This window comes from Chelonia mydas, chromosome 1 (genome assembly GCF_015237465.2).
Source record: "Chelonia mydas isolate rCheMyd1 chromosome 1, rCheMyd1.pri.v2, whole genome shotgun sequence".
NCBI lineage: Eukaryota > Metazoa > Chordata > Testudines > Cheloniidae > Chelonia > Chelonia mydas.
This window is the reverse complement of record NC_057849.1, coordinates 227,747,592-227,772,308: the sequence shown is the minus strand read 5'-3', so window position 1 is coordinate 227,772,308 and position 24,717 is coordinate 227,747,592. Positions and strand designations below refer to the sequence as shown.

The 24,717-nt window shown below is 43.6% G+C and overlaps 1 protein-coding gene across 3 annotated transcripts in view; it reads right to left on the bottom strand.

Moving 5' to 3' along the window:
- Positions 1–7,800: 7,800 nt before the first annotated feature.
- The window catches only part of A4GALT (alpha 1,4-galactosyltransferase (P blood group)), a 60,323-nt gene continuing 43,406 nt past the window's right edge, over positions 7,801–24,717 (bottom strand). For 2 of the 3 annotated variants that reach the window (XM_043538283.1, XM_037915126.2), the window contains one exon: positions 7,801–13,887. In XM_043538283.1, the coding sequence (XP_043394218.1) occupies positions 12,765–13,838 (1,074 nt within the window). In that variant the 5' untranslated portion in view covers positions 13,839–13,887 and the 3' untranslated portion in view covers positions 7,801–12,764. Of the gene's footprint in view, positions 13,888–14,443; positions 14,910–24,717 lie in introns of those variants that run through there. The other variant, XM_043538289.1, reaches the window with a different exon arrangement.

Sequence of the window (24,717 nt, the reverse complement as noted above, 5' to 3'; positions counted from 1 at the left end):
TTACAAGCAGAAGAATGAATGAGCAAATGAGTGAATGAATTAATGAATGAATACCGCTCTTAGTGGGTTGTCCTGTTTTCATGTTTATATTTTCAATTAATTGGGCACCAATCCAGTAGAACTTTCCTGAGTTTACCACTCAGGGACTTCCAGTCACCATTTTGGATTACTAGAGCTGAGGTAAAAATGCTAACAGAGTTGCAACACTGGTCTGTTTCTATCTCTGAGAGCCATATAAAACTAATTTATAAATATGCATCATAGAAGGGTTCAACTTTCTCAGGAGGACAGGCAGGGGAAAAAAGGGAGGCGGTGTTGCCTTGTATATCAAAGATGTATATACTTGGACTGAGGTTGAGAAAAAAGTGGGAGGCAGACCTGTTGAAAGTCTCTGGGCAAGAATAAAAGGGGCAGAAAACAATGGTGATGTCACGGTAGAGGTCTACTATAGACCACCTAATCTGGAAGAAGAAATGGATGAGGCTTTTTTTAAACAACTAACAAAAATAATTTGAAGCACAGGACTTGGTGGTGATGGGGGACTTCAACTACCCAGACATCTGTTGGGAAAACAATACAGCAGGGCAAAGATTATCCAATTGGAGACAACTTTTTATTACAGAAGATGAAGAACGTGATTAGGGGAGAGACTATACTGGATTTGATTCTGACAAAGAGGGAGGAACTAGTTGAGAATCTGAAGGTGGAAAGCATCTTGGGTGAGGGTGATCATGAAATGATAGTGTTCATGATTCTAAGGCATGGTAGGGGGGAAAACAGCAGAATAAAGACAATGGACTTCAAGAAGGCAGAAGTTAGCAAACTCAGGGAATTGGTAAGTAAGACCCCATGAGAAGTGGGTCTAAAGAGGAAAAGAGTTCAGGAGAGTTGGCAGTTTTTTAAAGGGCATCAGAGAAAATTATCCCAACACATAGGAAAGATAGGAAGTGTCGTAAGGGACCACTCTGACTTAACCAGGAGATCTTGAACGACTTGCAACTCAAAAAAAAAAAAAAGTCCTACAAAAAGTGGAAATTGGGTCAAATTACAAAGGATGAATTATAAAAAATACCCCAAACACCACAGGCATGTAGGGACAAAATTAGAAAGGCCAAGGCATAAAATGAGATTAAACTAACTAGGGACATAAAGGGTAGCCAGAAAACACTTTACAAATCAATTAGACAAGGAGTCTCAAACTCAATTTACCTTAGGACCAGTGCCAGTCCTCAAATCCTCCCAGAGGGCCAATGTCACCGAAGATGGTGTTCAGAAAATAAAACGGTTTATATTGTATTTTTTATTTTGAATTTCTTAGAAATAATAAAACTGTCATACAACTTCTTTGCCTGCCAGAGAGTTTTTAGTGTTTGCCAGACACCTGGCAATGCTTCAGTTCTGTCAGTTTGTTGATTTTTGGCCTTGGTGACTAAGCAGTTGAAACCTTCAGGAGTGCAGCAAGGTGTGCATCAGATAGTTGTATTTGGTATTTTGACCTGTTTATATTCATTGTGGAAAAAATTGATGGTTCCTCCATGGCTGACTCTGCCAGGCAACTATTGATGCTGCCTCTATGGCTGACTCTGCCCGGCAACTAGTGATGATATCTCTGTCCCTCTCCCCCAGCTAATGGGAGCTGCGGGGGGCAGTGCCTGCAGCAAAGATTGCTGACAGCGTGTCTGCATGCATCTCTCCTCTGCAGGCCGCAGTGGGGAGGTTCTTGGGCCGCAGATGGCCCACGGGCTGGGACTTTGAGACCACCGAATCAGAAGGAAGAGAAAGACCAAAGACAGGGTAGGCCCATTACTCAATGAGGAGGGAAAGACAATAGCAGAAAACTCAGCAATGGCCAAAGTGGTAAATGCCTTTTTTATTTCAATGTTCACCAAAAAGGTTAGCGGTGATCAGATGACTAACACAGTGAACATCAGTGTAAATGGGGTAGGATCTGAAGCTAAGATAGAAAAAAAACAAGTTAATTACTTAGACAAGTTAGATGTCTTTAAGTTGGAAGGGCCTGACTAAATATATCCTACAATACTTAACTATCTGAAGAGATCTCTGAAGAGATTAATGATTACCTTTGAGAAATCATGGAGGATGGGAGAGCTTCCGGAGGATTGGAAAAGACAAATATAACACCTATTTATAAAAGGGGGTATAAGGTCAACCCAGGGAATTATAGATCAGTCAGCTTAAGTCCAGTACCCAAAAAGATAATGGAGCAAATAAACAAACAAACAATTTGTAAGCACCTAAACAAGGATAATGTGATAAGTAACAGTCAACATGGATTTGTCAAGCACAAATTGTATCAAGCCAACCTAATATCCTTCTTTGACAGGGTATTAAGTATTGTGGCTTGGGGGGAGGGGCAGGGAAGCAGTAGATGTCGTATATCTTGACTCTAGTAAGGCTTTTGATACTGTCTCACGTGACCTTCTCATAAGTAAACTAAATAAACATAGTTTAGAAGGACTTACTATAAGGTGACTGCACAACAGGTTGGAAAACTGTACTCAGAGACTAGTTTTCAATATTTCACAGTCAACCCAGAAGGGCATATCGAGTGGGGTCCCACAGGGACCTGTCCTTGGGCCAGTTCTGCTCAATAGCTTCTTAAATGATTTGGATAATGGCACAGAGAGTACACGAATAAAGTTTGCAGATGATACCAAGCTGAGAGGGGTCACTTTGGAGGACAAGATTAGAATTCAAAATAATCTTGACAAACTGGAGAAATGGTTTGAAATAAATAGAATAAAATTCAGTAAGGATAAATGCAAAATACTACACTTAGGAAGAAATAATCAACTGTACGATCAATACAATTATACAATCAATACAAAATGGGAAATGACTGCTTAGGAAGGAAGACTGAAAAAAAGGATCTGGGGCTTAGAATTTATCAGAAACTAAATATGAATCAACAATGTAACACTGTTGCAAAAAAATGTGAATATCATTCTGGGATGTATCAGTAGCAGCATACTAAGCAAGACACGAGAAGTAATTCTTCCGCTCTACTCCACACAAAAAGCCTCAACTGCAGTATTGTGTCCAGTTCTGGGCACCACATTTCAGGAAAGATGTGGACAAACTGGAGAAAGTCCAGAGGAGTGCAACAAAAATGATTAAAGGCTTAGAAAACATTAATTTTGTAAATGGTCCATGATTTTACAATGGGACAAACCCTAAATCCATATACCCCTGAAATTGGAGTTGTTAAAATCCAGTTCTGAGCCCTGATCAGAATTTTACGATTGGAACCCATTTCACCTTAAAAGGCAATAAGGATTACCTTCAAGAAGATGAACTTCTAGAAATATCAGCTAATGCCCAGGTTCAGAGTCCTAAATGGAAATATGAGACAAGCCTGCTGGATTGATTTTTAGAGGCGATGTCAGTGGAGACTGTGGATGTCCAGCACCTCTGAAAATCAGGCCAGGGCTCCTTTGAAATGTTATTTAATAACTTTCGTGGAACTGTATGGAGACTGAGCCAAGAGAAGCATTGCCAGGTGAGGCTAATACAGGACAGGGATGTAATTTATGGGTGGAGAGTAACTTCTGCCTAAAGCTGAATGAGATTAGCAAAGTATGTCTGTGATAAATGTTCAGCAGAAAGCTGCTACATTTCATTTCTTTCACTCTTTGCTGAACAAACGAACACACTGAATTTTTATCATCCCCCATATTTTTATCCCTCGCAGGCTTATCTTGATGTTATAGAGCAGTTTGTACTGAAACAACTCAAACCTGTGGATCTCCATTCACATAGGTAGGGTCTCATCCTTAGAGTGAGAATCTGTGATCTCCATCAAGAAAGGGCCGAAGAACATGATATTGCCATTCCCTCCATGAGTAACAGTAATAATTTGAATTTATATAGCTACTTTCTTCTAAGGATTATAAAGGTGGGCAAGTATCACTATACAAATGGGGAAAGCTCAGGCATAAAACCAGTTTTGTTATCCAAGGTATTTCAGCCAAATAAAGCCAGAGTTGGGAATAGGGCTCAGGTCTTCTAACCCTCACTAGACCATGCCTAGGTAACATTGTCAGTGCCAGTAGCCATAATGGGGATAGCGGACCTTAAGTAGGGGCAGCACTAGTTCTAGAAATTATAGATCAAGAAGCAATAATAGTAAGACTAGTGCGTTCATTTTGGAGCTGCAGTTGCTAATTTTCTACATGAGGTTCTGGTGCTAATAGCTAAAGAGGCAATACTTCCCCTCTCGCAAGCACAGAGCCTGAGTGTAGCAAAAACTTCTAATAAAAAGGAGGGGAGTGACTCAGCATTAATTTGGGAAGACAACAACTAGGGCTCCTAAACACAAACCATGAGCAAAAGACCCACCCCCAAGTAAATTGGGCAGCGTTCTTTTCCCCTCAGGATCTTAAGTCCAGCAACCCAAAAGTCCCTTTAACGTGCCCATCCCTTCTTTGCATCCCACTCACAGTTGCTGTCCTTGGCCAGTGCAGCCCCAGAGTCCAGAGGTTCACATCAGTGATTTCAACTCTTCGGTGTGTAACAAGACTCTCAATTGAGTCTAAATTAACTCTTTTTTTTTTTTTTATACCATGGAGAGAGGAAGAGTCAAATGGTGTCTAGAACCCACACCACACCACCAAGTACATGTGCCTATCCCCACCCTCTCTCAACTCATTGGGCTTTGGAACCCATGTCCCCTGCCTAGCGAGTGCCGTTCAGTTGAGGGAGGTTTAGACTGGACATTAGGAAAATCTTCCCATCAGGGTAGTTAAGCACTGGAACAAATTGCCCGGGGAGGCTGTGGAATCTCCATCATTGGAGGTTTTAGGAACATGCTAGACAAACACCTGTCACAAACAGTCTAGTTATTATGTAGTCCTGCCTTGAGTGCAGGGAACTTGACTAGATGACCTATTGAGGTCCCTTCCAGTCCTACACTTCCATGATAGTTTCTACCAATTTGTCCAGTATTAAAGTTAGGCTCACTGTCCTATAAATGCCAGGTTTGCCTCTGGAGCCCATTTTTAAAAAATTGGTGTTGCATTAGCTACCTTCCAGTCATCTGGCACAGAGGTTCGTTTCAGCAATAAGTTATATACTTTTATTATTAGCTCTGCAATTTCATATTTGAGGTCCTTCAGAACTCTTGGGTGAATACCATCTGGTCCTGGTGATTTACTACTGTTGAATTTATCAATTTGTCCTAAAACCTTTACTACTGACACATCAATGTGGTACAATACTTCAGATTTGTCACTAGGGTTGCCAGGTGTCTGGTTTTTGACCGGAATGGCCGGTCGAAAAGGGACCCTGGCAGCTCCAGTTGGCACCTCCAACTGGACCATCAAAAGTGCGGTCAGCAGCGCAGTGGGGGCCCAGGGCTAAGACAGGCTCCTTGCCTTCTCTAGCTCTGCATGGCTCTCAGAAGCGGCTGCATGGGTGGCCAGGGAGGTTATGTGCACTGTCCCCGTCCCAGTGCTGGCTCCACAGCTCCCATTGGCTGGGAACTGCGACCAATGGGAGCTGCGGGGGTGGCGCCCATGGGTACGAGGACAGCACGCGGCGCCTCCCTGGCCGTGCATGTGCTTACGGGGCCTGGTGGCCGCTTCCGGGGAGCCACAGAAAGTGCCACTGGGACCCCAACCTCCCCCCCACACACACACACATCCCCAACCCCCTGCCCCAGCCCTGAGCCCCCTCCTGCACCCCAAACCCCTCATTCCTGGCCCAACCTCAGAGCCCACACCCCCAGCTGGAGCCCTCACCCTCCTTCACCCCAACCCCCTGCCCCAGCCTGGGGAAAGTGAGTGAGGGTAGGGGAGAGCAAGTGATGGAGAGAGGGGGGATGGAGTAAACAGAGGCAGGGCCTCGGGGAAGGAGCAGGGAAGGGGGCTGGACAGGGGTGTATGGTTTTGTACCATTAGAAAGTTGGCAACACTATCTGTCATCCCAAAAGAATAGCTCTGCTGTGTGTATCTCCCCCGTGTCTTCTGCAGTGAGGAGAAGATGTGAAGAGTTCATTTAGCTTCTCCACAATGATCTTGTCTTCCTTTAAAGCTTACATGGGGTTAATTTGACAAGGGATACAGCGCTATCATAAAAGTAAACATCATTTGTGATATGGATAGTTTCCCATTATATTTCCTCACCTGGATTTTCTCAGTCCTCCGTGGGCAGCAGTTTCACCTTGTTAAAAAGGTCACTGTCTAAAATGTCAGAACCACAAGACCTCAATCAAGCAGCAGTCAGAGATGATCCACTGCTTCCCACCCTTCCTTGAAATTGGGTTAACAATTAAAAGAGAAAAAGAGATGAGGTAATATCTTTTACTGGACCAACTTCTGTTGGTGAGAGAGGCAAGCTTTCAAGCTACACAGAGCTCTTCCTCAGGTCTAGGAAGAGCTCTGTGTCACCTGAAAGCTTGTCATTCTCTCCCCTACAGAAGTTGGTCCAATAAAAGAAATTCCCTCACTCATCTTGTCTCTCTAATATCCTGGGACGCACACAGCTACAACACCGCTGCATACAATTAAAAGAAGAAGATTACAATTTAATATTTAAACAACATGTTTAATATTTGCACATTAAAAGTGAAATCTGTTCCCTTCATTCATGATCCAGTGCGGTCACAGTCACTTTGCTATTATTAACATGATCTGAACATACTGGAAATGATTTTATCATCAGATACACTTTTGGGAACAACAGATCACACAATCTGCCATTGCAAAGCTACAGAAATAAAGCTGAGCTAGTATTTAATAATTGAAAAATTGTTATCAGGTATTTGTATATTGGTGCAAGGTTGGGTGTTTATAAACCTGCCAATTTCATTGCCTATCTGAACCTTAACAAGATACAAGACAAACCTGGGAGCTATTCATTTTGCAAATAAAAGTCAGTTTGGTGATCAAAATGACAGTACTGGTGCACAAGGTCCTTTATTCTATTCATCCATTGCCTTACTCAAAAAACATTGAAATCACTGGAAAGACTCCCCTTGACTTCAATGGGCTTTGGATCAGGTCCACAAATATAGATAGGGCAATGGAAGAGCAAACTTTCCACTATTAAGACTAAGAGGGTAGTCAGTGGTTAAATATCAATGCTAATTTAGGGCCTTGATTATTGACCTCACTGATAAGAGTAGTGTAAATTGCAACACAATTTTTATGGTATGGACATCTGTCCATTTTCTGGACCAAGATCACCAAGCTTATTTTACATAGGTTACCAAATAGTCATTTTGTATGGTCACCATAACCCTGGATAGAGAGCAGGAGCTGAATATTTTGCACTGACATTACCAACTGTCTACACATCCAGCCTGCAGACCGTAATTTGTATTTTAAAAATTGCTTAAACTCAGCTAGTCTAATGCTATTTCAACACTGCTAAATTTAATCAAAGTTGTTTCTAGTGATAAGATGAAAATTTCTTGTCTTGACGATAACTAATGCAGATTACATAAAGTTTCCAACAATCACTTGAAAAACAAAATGAATTTTTTTTTGTAGAAACATGAAATAAAAAGGTAAAAATTACATTTATTTCCCCCCCCCATAAACATTGAACAGTAGGAAAAGGCCAAAGGCTGCTTTGGTTTCATCCTCTTCTTAAAAGAGATCATCTCTGAAAAGGCATCAAATGGCATAAATCCAGACAACAGCAGCACTAATTCTTGATTTTAAAATATGCCAGAATTTCTACTTAAGACACCTCTGGCAATAAAAATGATGCCTGTGGTCTCTATCCATGCCAAAATACAAAACAAAAACAATTTTAAAGCTCTTTTTCACCCAGGGGGTGCTGCAATATTGCAGGAGTTTCCTTTGCCTAGAAGCTAAAATCCTGACCCAGGTTGCCTCGTAAAGACAGCACCGTGAAAAAGGTCACAGTTAACTGTTCATCTCTTTACCTTTCATCATCAGTGTAAGTCCTGGCTACAGCTTATAGAAAGTCCCCACCAGTTTCCATATCTCCGTGCAAGCTAAGTAACAGGAGCACCAGTTAAATTTTGACAGTCTTCAGGGAAAGACATAGATGCTTGCTTATCTGATTAACAAAAGGTCACAGTGGACCTCTTCCAGATTATTTTGAATTTTTTTTTATTTTTATTTTTTAAACCACAACCAAATTTCCCCTTTCCCTTCTCGATAATGATTCTTCCGCATTGAACTGCATTTGGCTGGTGCTTCAGACAACATTACAGCTTATTACAGCCGGTTGGGAGCCACAATTTCCATTCTGCAGGAGAGTCTGACCAAAAAAAAAAAAAAAAATTTGTTCCAAACCAGAACAAAAAGCCAAAATTTTGTAATTTCTTGTGAACCAAAAATTAAGAGGAAAAAAAAATCAAGATGGGACCATCTAAACATTTAATTTCAATAGCTTTGAAATATTTCATCAATGTAAAAACATTTCATTTCAAAAAGTGTCATTTCAATTCATTTTGTTGTAACTTTTATACCATATTAAATCATTACATACATGTATTTTAATAGAATACCAAAAGCCAAACAAAAATCAATCAAAATTACTCTGAACACAAAATGTTTTGACTTTTACCCATTGCAAAAGTAAAAAAAAAAAATAAAAATCTCTGTTCCTGCAAAAAGTTTTGATTTAGTCAAAACTGCATTGTGACAGAAAAGTATTCTATCCATTTTTTTTTTAAACCAGATCTACTATTTAACCCTTGAGGTTGGACCATCGGGGCAAGTGACTCAAATACAACCAGTACATGCTCAAGTCTGTTTCCTCGTGCATGGATGAGAGAGAGATGCTGTATTGATTTTCCTCAAAATGGAGAAGGAAACACCAGGCAAATGAAACATCTGAATTCCACTGGGCACCCCTTTTATATGTATGATCAGGACCAATAAGGCAGCAGTCAGAAGGGAGATATTCAAGGCACGTGAGCCTTAATTTGCAAAGGCCTTTATTAAGCATTTCACTGCAGACTAGATCGGCCTCTTCCTTTAGCCTGATATTAAGCTGCCATAAATCAACAATGTTCCACCCAAATTCTAAATTTAGAATTTTCCTAATATACTGCAAGCTAATCTGGCAGGACACAACTGACCCAACTTCCCATGTTCTACTAGGACAGAGGGACTTCCTCCCAATTTAACAACTGACCTCTATTCTATTTACAGTAGTGGAGAGAACATGGGATTAGTGCAAAGCTCTTTACACAGGTCATGAGTTGCAGAGAAATCGGCCATTATATGAAAAGGCACTTTTTTCACATAAGCAGTGCTATATTTTACATGAAATTCAGAGGCAAAGAGTGTGACTAAATAAAGTGCACTCTTTGTGATGCAGCCTGACCAAATTAAGTCTATGCCTTTACCATTAGGCTGTCCCTGGCTCAGCTAACATTTCATTGCTCAGCTGGACTGAGGCCAAGTAAAAGAGAAATACCAGAAATAGGATACCATACTACCCAGACCAGGGATCTTTTCCAGCCTGGCAATTTCTTGCATTTCTATCAATTTATATAGACAGGAATAGCAGCTGCACTGACATAAGCTGAAAAAAAAATTCAAGGGCTACCAATGCTAATGTCTCAGATATTCAGGAAGATCCCCAGCCTATAGTGTTGCAAAGTTACAATGGGCACACAGTTTGCCTTCCTCTGAAATAGCCAACACTGGCTCCAGTGGATGGAGACAGCATACCCATGGTCTGTGTAGGAACACAGTTCCTATGCTCTTCGACATTTTTGGTTTTTGGTAAGTACACTTGTTTTGAAAAGTGTCTATTCTGTATTTTGATGTGCTCAGGTGGGGACTGTGGGGAAACCAACAAGTTCCAAAATGACTGTAGGACATACAGCAGAAGGAGAGTAAAATGAAGAATGTGACCTAAGGTTTAGAGGGAAAATAAACCACACCTGATTACTCATAGCCTTGTGAAGGGAGGGGGATGAGTTCCATAGTAGGTTAGGGTTCTTTTGCTCTGCTGTTTCTGTTATTTGGGTGGTTGCAAGTAAACCGAGAGAAAGAAATAAAGAGATTTTGTCCTACTATGCTTCAGGCTATCTTTTGTTTTACACATTTCCTTCGCTTAGCTGAGCAAATCCGTGCTTGCTTGTGTTTGAGCTGAGAAACAGAAAAAGCCCTGAAGCAGCTGCAGACTTGAAGGTCAGATAGAGCCAGAGCAGTCAGCAGTGTTGGTGGGATCATGACTTAGAGCAGTTTTCCAGAAGTGCCAGATGATGCCATCCCATTAGGATTCAGCATTAGTCATGTTCATGAAATGGAGCACTGAATCAGCCACTGTCCCTGAACATCAGACAAGCTTATTTTTAGCTCTGAAGTTAACAGCTTGAGTCCATCTTTATTCATAAGAAAACCAACTGTTTAAGGCTCAAACAAGGTGTGTAAAATATTTTATAGTGCTATGGTTTCCTTTATGGAGTACAGGGTAGGAGATGGATGATGCTCCACTCGCCCATAACAACCCATCTCACCACATGTCTGTGTCCCTGGGTGACCCCTCTTACTATACATCTTGTTTTAGAGTGCGTGTGCACGGAGACTGATGTGTTAGCTGGCAACCTGCCTCCCTTATAGCTACTGATGCTTCTTTGTCGGTTCAGCTGTGCTCCAAATCATGCTATAGACTCACAGCTGAATCAAAGAGCAGGAAGACGTGGTGGTCAAGACAGAGGCAGGCAGCACGTTTTCCCCCCACTGTGGAAGCTAACTTAACCAGTAAGAGCCCATTCCTGCAAGGTGCTGAATGCCTCCTGTGAGACTAAGTTTTTTCAGCTCCCATTCACTTCACAGGAAATGTTCAGTCTCTTGCAAAGTCAGGTCTCAAGATTGGAGACAGCCAGGTGGGAGGGTGGTGAATCAAGGACAGGAGAGGTGCCCTGTGGTGGCAGCAGCAGAAGCTTCAAATGAAGGCTCGAAAGCTGGGAGATGGAGCAGTAAAATTTCTCTCCCACCCAGTGCTTCCCCCTCCTTTCCACCAAAGTATATCACCACTTTATTCTACCTGACCCTTTCAGTGACAAGTACCTCCAATGTTGCAAAAACCATCCCATTCATTGCCTTCCATCACTGCTACGCTTCCCCTGACAGGACTGTTGGCAGCTCATCTCTGCCTTCATACAGAGCAGATAGTTCACTGATGTTGTAATGCTTACACGACCCCATTAGTAACAGCACACAGCTACAATCTGTTGTGTAAGAAAGGAAATTCAGAATTCATCATTTATTTTACACTGAGTTTATGAAAACTGGAATTTCCTGTCAAGATAAAAAGTCCCAAAACTTTCATGGTCTCTCCTTGTGCTCATCCCAGTGCTGGGAGTCTGCAAAGAGAACTTTTTCCACAACATAAACTGTCTTTCCCCGCCCCACGCATCAGTTAGGAAGAGTCTGAGAGCCACTGATGCTTTCAGTAGCATTTATTCAGGGAATCAAAGAAGACCCCTGCACTTCCAGGCTACTTTCTGTGCCAGAAATAGCAGCAGAATGTCACAGAAGATTTGAAAGCGTTAGAAGCATGGCCTTTCAGTTCTGGTGCTAAACTGAGGTTCAGAAAAATCTAGGTTCAACTCCCAGTTCTACCATGTATTTCCTATGGGATCTTGGGCAAGGAGCTTAGGCCCAGATCCTCAGAGATATTTAGGCAACTAACTCCCATCCTTAATCTCTCTGTCTCAGTTCTCCATCTGTAAAATAGGAGAGTGGTACTTCCCTGCCTTCCCGTGGTGTTGTGAGAATAAAATGATTAATAGTGCTCAGATACTGCAGTGGGTGTACACACATAAACCCAGATCATTCCAATAAAAGGAAGTGACATTTTATAGCTCTCCAATCAGAAGAAAGTAAGGACATGATTTGGACACATTCATCACTTGCCTCTTCATAGCATATTAATTCTGACCATAGTCTAAAATAAAGTTTGTCCCATGACTGCTTAGAAGTTTTAATTTAAAAAAAAAAAAAAAAAAAAAACCACCTTTGGACAAACCCTGAATTCCTTATCCAGTCAAACCTCACGTTGGAGACAATGGGAATTTGCCCCATTAAGAACTGAGCAAGGACTATACAGCACATGGCTCCTTGTAAATACAGAAGTGTCCAATTAAAGCTTTGTAAAATAAAAGCTGGAACATGTGGAAGTTCCTTTCGGCCACTGGTTTCTGCAGTAAGGAAAAAGAAAAAAAAAAGGTTTTTAAAAAAAAAAAAAAATCTGCCCTTTCCTTCTTCTCTCATCTTCCTTATTCTCTTCCCTTGCTGCCTTTTCTGATCCTCCCTTTAACTCCTTCCTCAATTCATCTTCCCTCTACTTCCCTCACTTTATTTCTTTAGAGATATTTGGGAGTTCACTGGTTGATTCTTGTGAACTGGGTCCAGCTTTTCATTTATACTAAGGCCTCTTTATGCCGTGTTGGCAGAATAAAGACCATTTACTCTCACTTTAAGACCTCTTTATGCTGACAGAGTGTTGTAACATTTACTCCCGTCTTAAGGTCCCTTTACACAGCCAGAGTAGTGTAAAGGGACCCAAGTGTAAGGAAAGGAAGGAAAACGAGGTAAGCACTGCTCAGTCTTTAGTTAACTCCTGTGTTCAACCTACATTCACCCTGCCCTACATTTATCTTTGAATTTCACTACATCACACTGCCTGGTGCTTGATGGTTCACAGAGATGTAAGTACTTTCAAATGTATATTTTTGCTCAGAAGGCTGAACAGTTTTGGCTACTTCCTTTGTTCAGTTAGGTGACAGGTGGGTCAATCAATTCCTTTCAAAAATACTTCTTCATTATCCCATATGTTGAAGGGCAGTAGTGGGAATGCAGCTGAGCCAGCAAAGCTTTTGAGGTGATCTCAAATCTTGTTCCTTGACTCTTTTTATTCCAAATATGCACTGCATAGGTGTTCTTGAAGAGTCTGTGAAGCTCTGAAGAGCTGACCACTTCAAAGTATTTCTTCCAGTCCTGCCAGCGGATGGGATAAAAGGCTTCTCTGGGAAGAGTACTGACTCCTTTACAGCTTTTACTGCTCCGGAGACTCCTGATGGAGCACCATTTTTTGAAAACACGGGTTAAAAGCTGTGGGCCCTGGTGCCCCCAGATCCAGCCGTTGTAATTATCCACATAGTCCTGCATGCAAAGCTCTATGAACTTGTGTTTGGCTTCAAAGGAGAGAAAAGCCCCATTCAATACATATTTGGACTGGGTTCCAAGCACATTGGTGAGGTTCTTTAAGTTCTTAAGGACTATGAAGTCTGTGTCTAAGTAGATACCCCCAAATTTCCACATGATAGCAATTCTACAGGCATCAGAAAGTATGGGTAAGAAATAAGGCTCCCATCTGTGCTGGGCCACCGAATACCAGTCAGCTAGAGGGGTACCAGAGAAAAGGTCATTCAAGTCCAGTGGGCGGATTTCCACATTGGGGAAGCAGCTCAGCAGAGAGAAGCCCCAGTGTTTTGGCAGAGTGAAATTTCTGTTTGCCAACCCCTTCATAAGGATGACTATTTTGGTCTCAGGGTGAGCCCTGGCTGCTGATTCAACAGAGCACATAAAGAGAAAACTTGGGTTGGTTCTATCTGAGGTTTCCACAAAAAATATATCCCCAGGCGGTGGAGGTGGCCTGCCAGATACAGCTGGGGGAGGAGAAGGCACAGATTGAGGACATTTGACTTCCAGAGGCAAGCCATACAGCAGACTCTTGCTTTTGGCATCCTCAGTGATTCTCCAGTAGAACATTATGGAGACAAAGGACATGAACTTAAAGGTGATGATAAACACAGCCCAGAGCTTGTGGTTCATCACCACCCTGCTTAGCTGTAGCACGCAAATAGGCATTTTGTACATTTTTGCCTCTACCCCGGGGCCTTGTTCTTCCAATAAAAAATAGGGTGATCTGGAAAAAAATAAAGGAAATTATTAAACACAAAATACAAACAGTTAACACTAATCCATATTTTGTAACCTTATGCAATTATATATTTTTGACTTTCACAATATACCGGCTTATTTTATCAATCACCATTATTATTTATTTGTATTGTGGCAGCATCCAGGGGCCCCAATCAGAAACTGCAGCCCTATTGTACTAGGCGCTTTACAAAACATGTAACTAGAGGACATTCCATGCTTCCTTTAACACCATGCAGCCAAATTCTCCTGTCTGTATACACCCATGCAACTGTATGGATTTCAGTGGGGTTGCGTGGAGCAGAAGTTGGCCCATAATTAGCTTTTTCTTTCACTTCAGACCACATTTTTCACCAGACTAACGTAGTAATGATTCTAGAGAGCTGGGAATTGGCAGCTACTGTCTCTGTAGGGCTGCCATCCAAACAATCCTAGAACCCTGGGAAAAAGTATTGTGTGGAGCACTGGACAGGATTTCCTGCCATTCAACAAGAGAAGTTATTTGATCTGCCCAGGCCATTCTACTAGGCAGTTTATTTTACCCTCTTCTGATTTACATAGTGTAGCAGAGCTCCAGCTTTGCCTCAGGGAGTCCTGTGCTTCTGAGCAGTTAGGGCTTGCCTCAGAGGTTTGCTCTGCCCCTCAGTGTAGCCTCTCTCCCCTCCTAGAGGCAAGGGTTACAGCTTACTGATTCACCTTCATCATTGGCCAGTCAATGGGTTTGGTGTAAGAGCCCTCTTTAGCCCCAGTCTTCCTTCTCAGGGAGTGTTTTTGTAGCAGTGTGAGGAGGGTTGGGGGAAACCCAGGCCCGCCCTCTTCTCCGGGTTCCAGCCTAGGGACCTTAATCACACCGGCAACAGGCAATTTTCCTATACTACCGGAGCTATAGCCCTTCCCTGGGCTACTTCCCCAAACGGCCCCTCCTAGCACCCTCCTTGGTGCCTGACCATGCTTGTCCTCCCGGGTCTTTCACTGCACATCTTCTTTCTCCCAGTCTTCCCACAACACACCTTCTTACTCCCAGCTCCTACCAGCTGGCCTCCCTGAAGGAGCTTCCTTTTAAACTAGTCCCAGCTGGTTCTAAATGGCCTTCAGGGGATCTGATTAGCCCGTTTCCCTTGATTGCTTCTAATCAGTTCTTAATTGGTTCCAGGTGTCTTATGGAGTCTGCCTGACTTAATTGCTTCTAGCACCTTCCTGACTGCTCAGGGGCAGCCCCTGCCCTGGTCACTCAGGGAACAGAAAACTATTCCAGTGTCCAGTAAGTTTTCCTTCTACCAGACTCCTGCACCCAACCCAACCCAACGGTCTGGGTCTGTCACAATAGGCAGATGGAAACTCTTCAGGAATTCGAAGCACCCAACTCTACCTACTGCATGTAGTGGCATCTAATAAATCTCAACGAAGCAGCACACCTTTGCCTCAGAATTAAACACACTTTTCTCAAACACGTCATCTTCCTGATACATTAATGGTAATTGAAACCGCTAAGTAGCAGAAACACATTCTTTGTGGCAGCTCACCAACCAAGGGAGTGGTGAAGTGCTGCTGAAGAAGCCAAATTTGGGGGACAGAGTGGTTGGGACAGATAGCTATGGTCTCTGAGCAAAGAGAACAACAGCTAACAGGAACTGGCAGTGCTGCGAGAAGCAACATGTTGTATTCAGCACTTCTTTCTTTCAAAAAAAAAAAAAAAATTAAAATGTATCATTGGTAACAGTGGGTTTCAGTTCTCTTAAAAACTTTCCATTTTGAAGAAATCATTTTAGTCAGTAACACCTAGATGGGACTCCTCATTGCTAGGGCTGGCTAGAAAACAATTTTGTTTTGCAGAAATTTTTGAAATCTTTAAAGAGAGCGAAAGACACCACCCAGGCCCCAAAGTGGCCAATAGCCCAGTGTTAGGGATGGAGAAGACCCACATTCAGCTTCCACCTCAGCCTGATTTGGAGCAGGGACCTGCTCTAATCAGCAGGCTATAGAGCAGGGGTGGGCAAACTATAGCACACGGGCTGGATCCGGCCCCTCAGGGCTTTGGATCTGGCCCGTGGGATTGCCCCCCGTGGTACCACAGGCCCCGTGCCTTTCTCAGAAGCAGCTGGCACCACGTCCCTGGGGCCCCAGGGGCAGGCAGAGGGCTCCATGCATTGCCCTTGCCTCCAGGCACCACCCCCCGCAGCTCCCATTGGCCGGGAACGGGGAACCGTGGCCAATCGGAGCTTCGGGGGAGGTACGTGGAGGCATGGCAAGGGCAGTGCACGGAGCCCTGTGCCCTCCCCTCCCCCAGGAGCCATGCAGGTACGTGGTTCCGGCTGCTTCCTGGAGCGGCGCAAAGTGGGGCCAGGGCAGGGAGGCAGGGAGCCTGCCCTGGCCCTGGTGCACGCCGCTGCCACCCCAGAGCCACTTTAGGTAAGCGGCGCCGGGCAGGAGCCTGCACCCTGAACCCCTCCTGCACCCCACCCTCCCAACTCCCTGCCTGCACCCCTCACCCTTCCTGCACCCCCAACTCCCTGCCCTGAGCCCCCTGCTGCACCCTGCATCCCAACTCCCTGCCCTGAGCTGCCTCCCGCAGTCCGCACCCCTCCTGCATCCCTGCCCTGAGCCCCCTCCTGCGCCTCAACCCCCTTCCCTGAGCCCCCTCATATATCCCGCACCCCTCCTCTGCCCCAATCCCTTGCCCTGAGCCCGTTCCTGCACACTGAACCCCCTCCCACACCCCAACCCACTCCCCCGGGGAAATGCATAAAATTTCCCCACCCAGATGTGGCCCTCGGCCCAAAAAGTTTGCCCACCCCTGCTACAGAGGGAGTCTTTCAGTTTCTCCTGTTGGATCTATTCCACTTTGTACAAATAATTAAATATCCACTGGGCCAGAAAGAGAGTGACTTTATAGGCTGGTGATTAAGATAGCTCTCAGAGATCCTGTGCTCCTATCTGTACTATAAGGTGAAATGAGTGAACCATGGCAGAAATGGAGCAAAACTGAGTCACCCAAATTCTTCAGTCTGGAAAGGAACCAATCAGAACCGGACAATTAGTGTTTCCCCATTTTTCCCAGAAGCATTTGATATTGTTGAGACATAGGCAAGTTGTTAGAGCTGAGTAAATACAAAGCCAAAAGACAGAAATAAAAAAGGTTGGTTTTGAATCAACTGCAGCTTAGATTCCCCCCGAAATAAAAACAAAAAAGATTTCATTCGAGTTGAGCAAAATGACATTTTCCAAGTGAAATTTGATTAGAACTGACATTTAGGGAACAGAACCATTTATTTCCAGACAAAAATGTCAAAAAGAGTTGTCTTGAAAATGTCAGAATGAACAGTTTTGATTTTTTTTTTAAACCTCATTTTTTTATTTGGCTGAAACTGTTTGCCAAATGTGACCCAAATTCACCAATGCATTTTGGAGCAACCAAATTTTTTTTTTTTTTTGGTGAATTTATTATTTGCTGAAAAATTGTCACTCAGCCATAGCAAGGGTCGTATTTTCCACAGTATTAGGTATCAGGCCTACAGGTGCTGGAAATTGACCACACATTCCAGTGTGAGCATGACATGAAGTGCAATCTGCTAGACAAAACTCATTAAAATGTGTCAAGACTACTGTGAACTCAGCAAAAATGTCATTTGGAGAGGACACATTTCCTTTACAATAAACTAGCTGCTAGGGGAGACCATTGACCATTATAGTTTTGACCTACTTTGTATAGCCAAACCCTATGAATCTGAACAGTTAACAAAAGGAATCATTAGGGACAAAATTAGATCAGAGAAAGTTTGCTTGCAAAATCAAATCCAGTTCTTGAAAGGAGAGTGGATATTTGCAAAGCTAATGAAATTTGTGCACAGACAATTAACAGAGAGAAAAACGTATATTATGTCAAAACTAGGATTGGTGCAGTGTGATGTCACTGTTGCTGTCCAGGGTGTTCCAAAGGTGCTTTGTCCACTGTCCTGCTTCTACTGCCTGGGTCCTGCCAGGAAAAGGGGAAGCCTTTTCAGAGACCACAAAAAGGTTCCACACCCAGAGGCTCCCTTTTCTTCTTCTCCAGGCAACATGGTTGGGAGAAGGTAGCTGTCACAAGGCTTGTGCTGCAGATGGAAAGAAGGTTTACCCTGCTGGGGAGCCCCATTTGATGAGTATTAGTTCAGAGAGGGTTTTTGGTGGTTTTTTTTTTTTTTTTTTGGGGGGGGGGGGGGAAGTGGTAGGGGGGAGAAGGGGAAGGATGACAGAGAAGCCACTACTGCCCTGGCAACCAACTCCTGCCTGGTTTGGTCCCTGTGATGGAAATTAATTGCATGGGGAGTGGGGAAGAGCGTTTTTGTTTTTTTAAAGACATCTCTCTCTACCCAGCAACTGTTCTGCCCCACATATATAGGGCAAGTCCACTGTTAATCAGGATGTGAAACAGCAAAAAAAAAAAAAAGGCAAGACTGTCCCACAGAAATTGAGACCAAAGTGGGCTGAGAAACTGAAATTCACTACATGGAAAACTTCAAGTTAAAAAAAAAACAAAAACCAGTCATCACAAATTGAGACAAAAAAAGTTTTAAAAAAATGTACTGGACTGAAATTCTGAAATATTTGTTTTGGAAACCTCAAAATGTTCCCGCTGCCTGGGCAGCAGGAACGAAACAGTGTTTCCAAAACTAAGCATGTCCCCTCTCCCCAGAATGGCAGCCAACAAGATAGGCAGGTGGGATGGCTGACAGGAAACCAGATGCGCAGGCAGGCTGACCAGCATTTTCAAATGGAAAAGTGTTCCTTTGTAAAGGAATAACTAAAGACAGAATTTGACATCAGTCTTGATACCCCTTTCATGTTGTCATCTCACAGACATCTCTGGGCCTTCTTCTATGCTGCTCCCTATGTATGACCATGAGATGGTAGAGTTCAAAATCCTGACAAAACGAAGAAAGGAGAGCAGCAGAATACAGACCCTGGACTTCAGAAAAGCAGACTGACTCCCCTAGGGAACTGATAAACAGAATCCCCTGGGAGGCTAATATGAGGGGGAAAGGAGTCCAGGAGAGCTGTTTGTATTTGAAAGAAGCCTTGTTGAGGGTGCAGGAACAAACCATCCCAATGTGCAGAAAGAATAGCAAATATGGTAGACGACCAGCTTGGCTTAACAGAGAAATCTTCAGTGAGCTTAATCACAAAAAGGAAGCTTACAAGAAGTGGAAACTTGGACAGATGACAAGGGAGGAGTATAAAAATATTGCTCGAGCATGCAGGAATGTAATCAGGAAGGCCAAAGCACAACTGGAGTTGCAGCTAGCAAGGGATGTGAAGGGTAACAAGAAGGGTTTCTGCAGGTATGTTAGCAACAAGAAGGTGGTCAGGGAAAGTGTGGGACCCTTACTGAATGGGGTGGGGGGGGGCAACCTAGTGACAGATGATGTGGAAAAAGCTGAAGTACTCAATGGGGAGGAACTGAGCAGCCCTCAGTGGTGAAAGAACAGCTTAAGGACTATTTAGAAAAGCTGGACATGCACAAGTCCATGGGACCAGATGCAATGCATTTGAGGGTGCCGAGGCAGTAGGCTAATGTGATTGCGGAGCTATTGGCCATTATCTTTTAAACTTGTGGTGATCTGGGGAGGTCCTGGATGACTGGAAAAAGGCTAATGTAGTGCCCATCTTTAAAAAATGGAAGAAGGAAAATCCGGGGAACTACAGACTGGTCAGCCTCACCTCAGTCCCCAGAAAAATCATGGAGCAGGTCCTCAAGGAATCCATTTTGAAGCACTTGGAGGAGAAGAGGGTGATTAGGAACAGTCAACATGGATTCACGAAGGGCAAGTCATGCCTGACCAACCTGATTGCCTTCTATAATGAGATAACTGGCTCTGTGGATATGGGGAAAGCGGTGGATGCGATATACCTTGACTTTAGCAAAGCTTTTGATATGGTCTCCCACAGTATTCTTGCCAGCAAGTTAAAGAAGTATGGGCTGGATGAATGGACTATAAGGTGGATAGAAAGTTGACTAGATTGTCGGGCTCAATGGGTAGTGATCAATGGCTCGATGTCTAGTCGGCAGCCAGTATCAAGTGAGTGTCCCAGGGGTCGGTCCTGGGGCCAGTTTTGTTCAACATTTTCATTAGTGATCTGGAGATGGGATGGATTGCAAGTTCGCAAATGTCACTAGATGGGGCAAGAGGTAGATGCGCTGGAGGGTAGGGATAGGGTCCAGAGTGATGACCTAGACAATTTGGAGGACTGGGCCAAAAGAAATCTGATAAGGTTCAATAAGGACAAGTGCAGAGTCCTGTACTTAGGACAGAAGAATCCCATGTACTGCTACAGACTGGGGACTGACTGGCTAAGCGGCAGTTGTGCAGAAAAGACCTGGGGATTACAGTGGACAAGAAGCTGGATATAAGTCAGCAGTGTGCCCTTGTTGCCAAGAAGGCTAATGGCATATTGGGCTGCATTAGTAGAAGCATTGCCAGCAGATCGAGGGAAATGATTATTCCCCTCTATTCTGCACTGGTGAGGCCACATGTGGAGTATTGCATCCAGTTTTGGGCCCCCCACTACCGAAAGAATGTGGATAAATTGGAGAGAGTCCAGTGGAGGGCAATGAAAATTATTAGGGGCCTGGAGCACATGACTTATGAGGAGAGGCTGAGGGAACAGGGGTTATTTAGTCTACAGAAGAGAAGAGTGAGGGGGGATTTGATAGCAGCCTTCAACTACCTGAAGGGGGGTTCCAAAGAGTGGGGAGCTAGGCTGATGGTGGCAGATGACAGAACAAAGAGCAATGGTCTCAAGCTGCAGTGGGGTTGGATATTAGGAAAAACTATTCCACTAGGAGGGTGGTAAAGCACTGGAAAGGTTACCTAGGGAGGTGGTGGACTCTCCATCCTTAGAGGTTTTTAATGCTCAGCTTGACAAAGCCCTGGCTGGGATGATTTAGTTGGGGTTGGTCCTGCTTTGAGCAGGGGGTTGGACTAGATGACCTCCTAAGGTCTCTTCCAACTCTACTCTTCTAAGATTCTGTGGAACATATTCCCCAAACCTGTTCACTAAGTCCTCTTACCTCATTCAAATCCTTTCTAAAAATGCACTTGAGCTGTCTTGCAAATGAATGCAAAAAAAAAAAACCAACACAACAACAAAACCCATCCACACGTGCATAGTTTAGTGACAGTTAAGGTTGGATAAGGACACACTAGGCTAACCCAAAACCTGAAAAGCAAGGAAATAAGTAGATAAGGGGAAAAGTCCTTGTCTTCCTTGCCATTTTCACATCACATACAGTGCTGTCGATAATAAAATTTAATAAGGCTTTCACTTCCACAACATGTACAGCAAAGTGCAGATCCCACAGAGCTTTTTTTTCTTACAAAGCATGTCCAAAAACAGGTGAGACAACCCAGTGAAAAACTGCAACCAAGGGGGTGATTTTGGAACACTTTACCATCATTTCTATATCAAATGAATTTGCATCAAACAGCCATGAAAAATTCAAATAGTGCTCAAAGTTTTGTCCTATGCCATTTTATTGGGATTTTTATAAATGAAAGGTTTAAAGCTCCTGCTAAACTGAAATGACCAGTCCCTCCATAAAACACACAAACACTTGTACACTTTTTTAAAATTAATGGAACCATCAAGCTATACACTTGCCTTACTGCAAAAGTGTATGAACTTATTGTCAGTCTCATCCTACCCTCTCCTCACTTTTCTCTGTTTATCAGTCTTACTGGTGTCATTTAGAATTCTGACTGATCTCTTTAAGGCAGGGAACAAACAGGTTTGCCCGTTTAGTGACACACCGAGCAAATTTTAATGTAATTTTAGTTTAATATTAACAAAGGTAAGATCACTGATGCCAATGTTATGGCTGTTTCTGTGTAAGATTAATTAGCTGTACCACTGATGTGGTTTCTAGGTTAAAGGTGGTCTTGTATATTTGATGCCATGTATGATTAACAATGTACAAAAGAATCAAGTTTTTAAACTCACCATATGAAGTCTGGGTAGCAACATGCATAAAAATATAGAAACCCTGACAACAACCAAGTCTACCATTGGAGGTTTTCCAAAAAGCAAGGGCAGCATTACAGGTAACTTATATTATCCTTGTGGCATGCAGATATCTGTAAAAATGTTACACTTGTATGAGAAGATCTCCAAATGCTGGCCCATTGGCTGGTATTAGTTACATTCATAGAAAGCAAATCTTTTTCCATTATTGAAATTTTAACAAGAAAATGGCATTCCTGTTTCTCATATTCCTCTACTTTAGAATGTATTACCAGTTCTAACGCACGGATTAAATTATTAACTGTCATGATACATGGAGATATTCCAAATGACCAAATTGTCTATTACTATATTTTGGCAAATCTGCACATTCTACATTTATCTCCAACACTGAAAGCGGGGGGGGGAGAGGGGAAGAGGGAGAGGCCATTACAAATTTGAAAAACTAAACATATTACTGCTCTTTTTCTTTGGGCCTGATCCAAAGCATTTTCAAGTCAATGGCAGTCTGTCCTCTATTTTGTTGTATTGCAGGCAGAAGACAGTGAGAGACAAAACACGGTACTCCACAAATGTGGTGTTTTTTTTTTACAAAGTCACTATTTAAGAGTACAAGCACACGGATGGTACACAGAAAACTACACAAAACAATCAAAGGCAGAAAGTGAAAGAGTTACCGTAGTCACCTAAACAATCGGGGGTATGTAGTTAGGTTGATACAAGTCCCTAAAGGTTACAGGAGCCCCTCAACTTTCATCCCATTTTGTACATTTGAAACAGTTACCTGTTAGTCTAAAATGATGGTGCTTGCATGTGTTTCCTGGCCTCTTTTACATTTTGATCACAAGCTCTTTATTACCTGCAATCTTCTCTTCCCCTGCATCACACAATTAGTCCTGTGAACAACAACTTTGGTATTTCGTACTGCATTAGCTTATGTTATTCACTGGTGCATTATGAAATGTTCACAAGGAATCATCATGACAACAGGTAATATCGGATGCATACAGGTGTTCTGCTTATAACAGCATCAGTAATAATGACAAGCAAAAGGTAATCGTGTACCTCACATACAATTAAAGAGAACTGCAAACACATTTTTAAAAAAAAAAATCTATGGGGATTTATCAGCATGATTTTCTGAATGGCAGGAACAGTATGTTGGACAAATAAAGGCAGGTTTACAGACTATAGCCTACAGCAGGGTTTCTCACTCAGTGGGTCAGGACCCAAAATTGGGTTGCCAAAATGTTTCGAAGAGTCATGTGGCAGCTCCTTGTGGCGCCCGTTCCATGGCGCTGGCTGGGCTCGCCTCCCTGCTCCAGGTACTGCAACCTCTGGGGTCCCAACACCACTCAGGTTTAACCCAGCTGTCATGATGATGGGAGGCCAGGTAGGACAAATGTGAGTGACAGGCACTGCAACCCCCTCAGCCAGGTCATAACTTCACTCTCACAAATTTGATCCATTTGGGAGCGTGGACCCAAACCTGAGTGACACTGCAACCCCGGAGGCTGCAATGCCTTGAGTGGAGAGCCAGCCCCACAGCACAGGAGCTGCAGGACCCACCACTGTGTGAGGAGTGCTGGGCAGGACTCCACAGATTAAACCTTTTCGGGGGGGGGGGGGGGGGGGGGGGGGGGGAGAAAAAGAAAAAAGGGTCATTTCAGTTCCACACAGGGCCAGGATATTTTTCCTCCTTCAGCGAGATGGAGGCGCCATCACCACAGGTTCTCAGTGTCCGTATCAAAATGGCACTGGAAAAAATGCCAACAAGACTCAGTGACCCAAAATCTACCAAAGAACATGTGATGAGAGGACAATCCCTTCCTCAAAGCTTTTACAATTTAAGTGAAAATTAGCAATATGGCACAGAGGTTGATTTTGATCCATTGCCTCTCTCTCTCTCTCTCACACACACACACCCCTACCTTGCAACCAAATTCACAGTCTACACTAGAGTTTTGTCAACAAAACAGTAAAGGTGTACATGCTGCGATGCAACTCTTGGCAGCAAAGATGCCCTGTTTTGGTGACAAAATAAAACCACCCTGACGAGAGACATAAGGCTTTTTGTGCAAAATTTTTGTTGCCAAAGTGCCAATGTAGACACCATGCTTGATTTTTCGCTTTAATTGGCCTCCAGGAGGTGTCCCACAATGTCCATCCTGACCGCTTTGGTCAGCAGTTTGAACTCCACTGCCCTGCAGCCAGGTAACATCCATCCACCCATCTCCCTTAGAAGCCCTGGGAATTTTTGAAATTCCATTTCCTGTTGGCTTGGCATGGAGCGGTCTCATTGCATCTTCCCAGGTGACCATGGCAGCTTATTGCAGCAAACATTCTCCTGCTTGGACCACTGCGGAGCTGCTGGATCTGCTCAGTATATGGGGAGAGGAGGCTGTGCAGTCCCAGCTAGACTAGAGTCGTAGGAATTTTGATACCTACGGACAGATCTCTCAAGGCGTGTGCAAAAAGAGCTGTGATCAGGACATGCTGCAGTGCGGAGCGAAGGTAAAGGAGCTGATGCAGGCGCACCATAAAGCGAGGGAGGCAAACTGTCGCTCCAGTGCTGCGCCTAAGACCTGCCAGTTCTACAAGAAGCTGGACACTATCCTCAGTGGCGATCCCACCTCCAATCGCCAAGAGCCCTGTGGATACTTCGGTGGGCCTAGAAGCAGTGGAATGAGGACCTAACCCAGAGGACAAAGTCATTGATGAAGAGGTGGAGTTAGACGACACTGTGGAGCTCCCGGCAGGGTCGCCCAGTGGGGCAGGCAGCCAGGAGCTGTTCACCACTCCAGAACTGTCTAGCCAG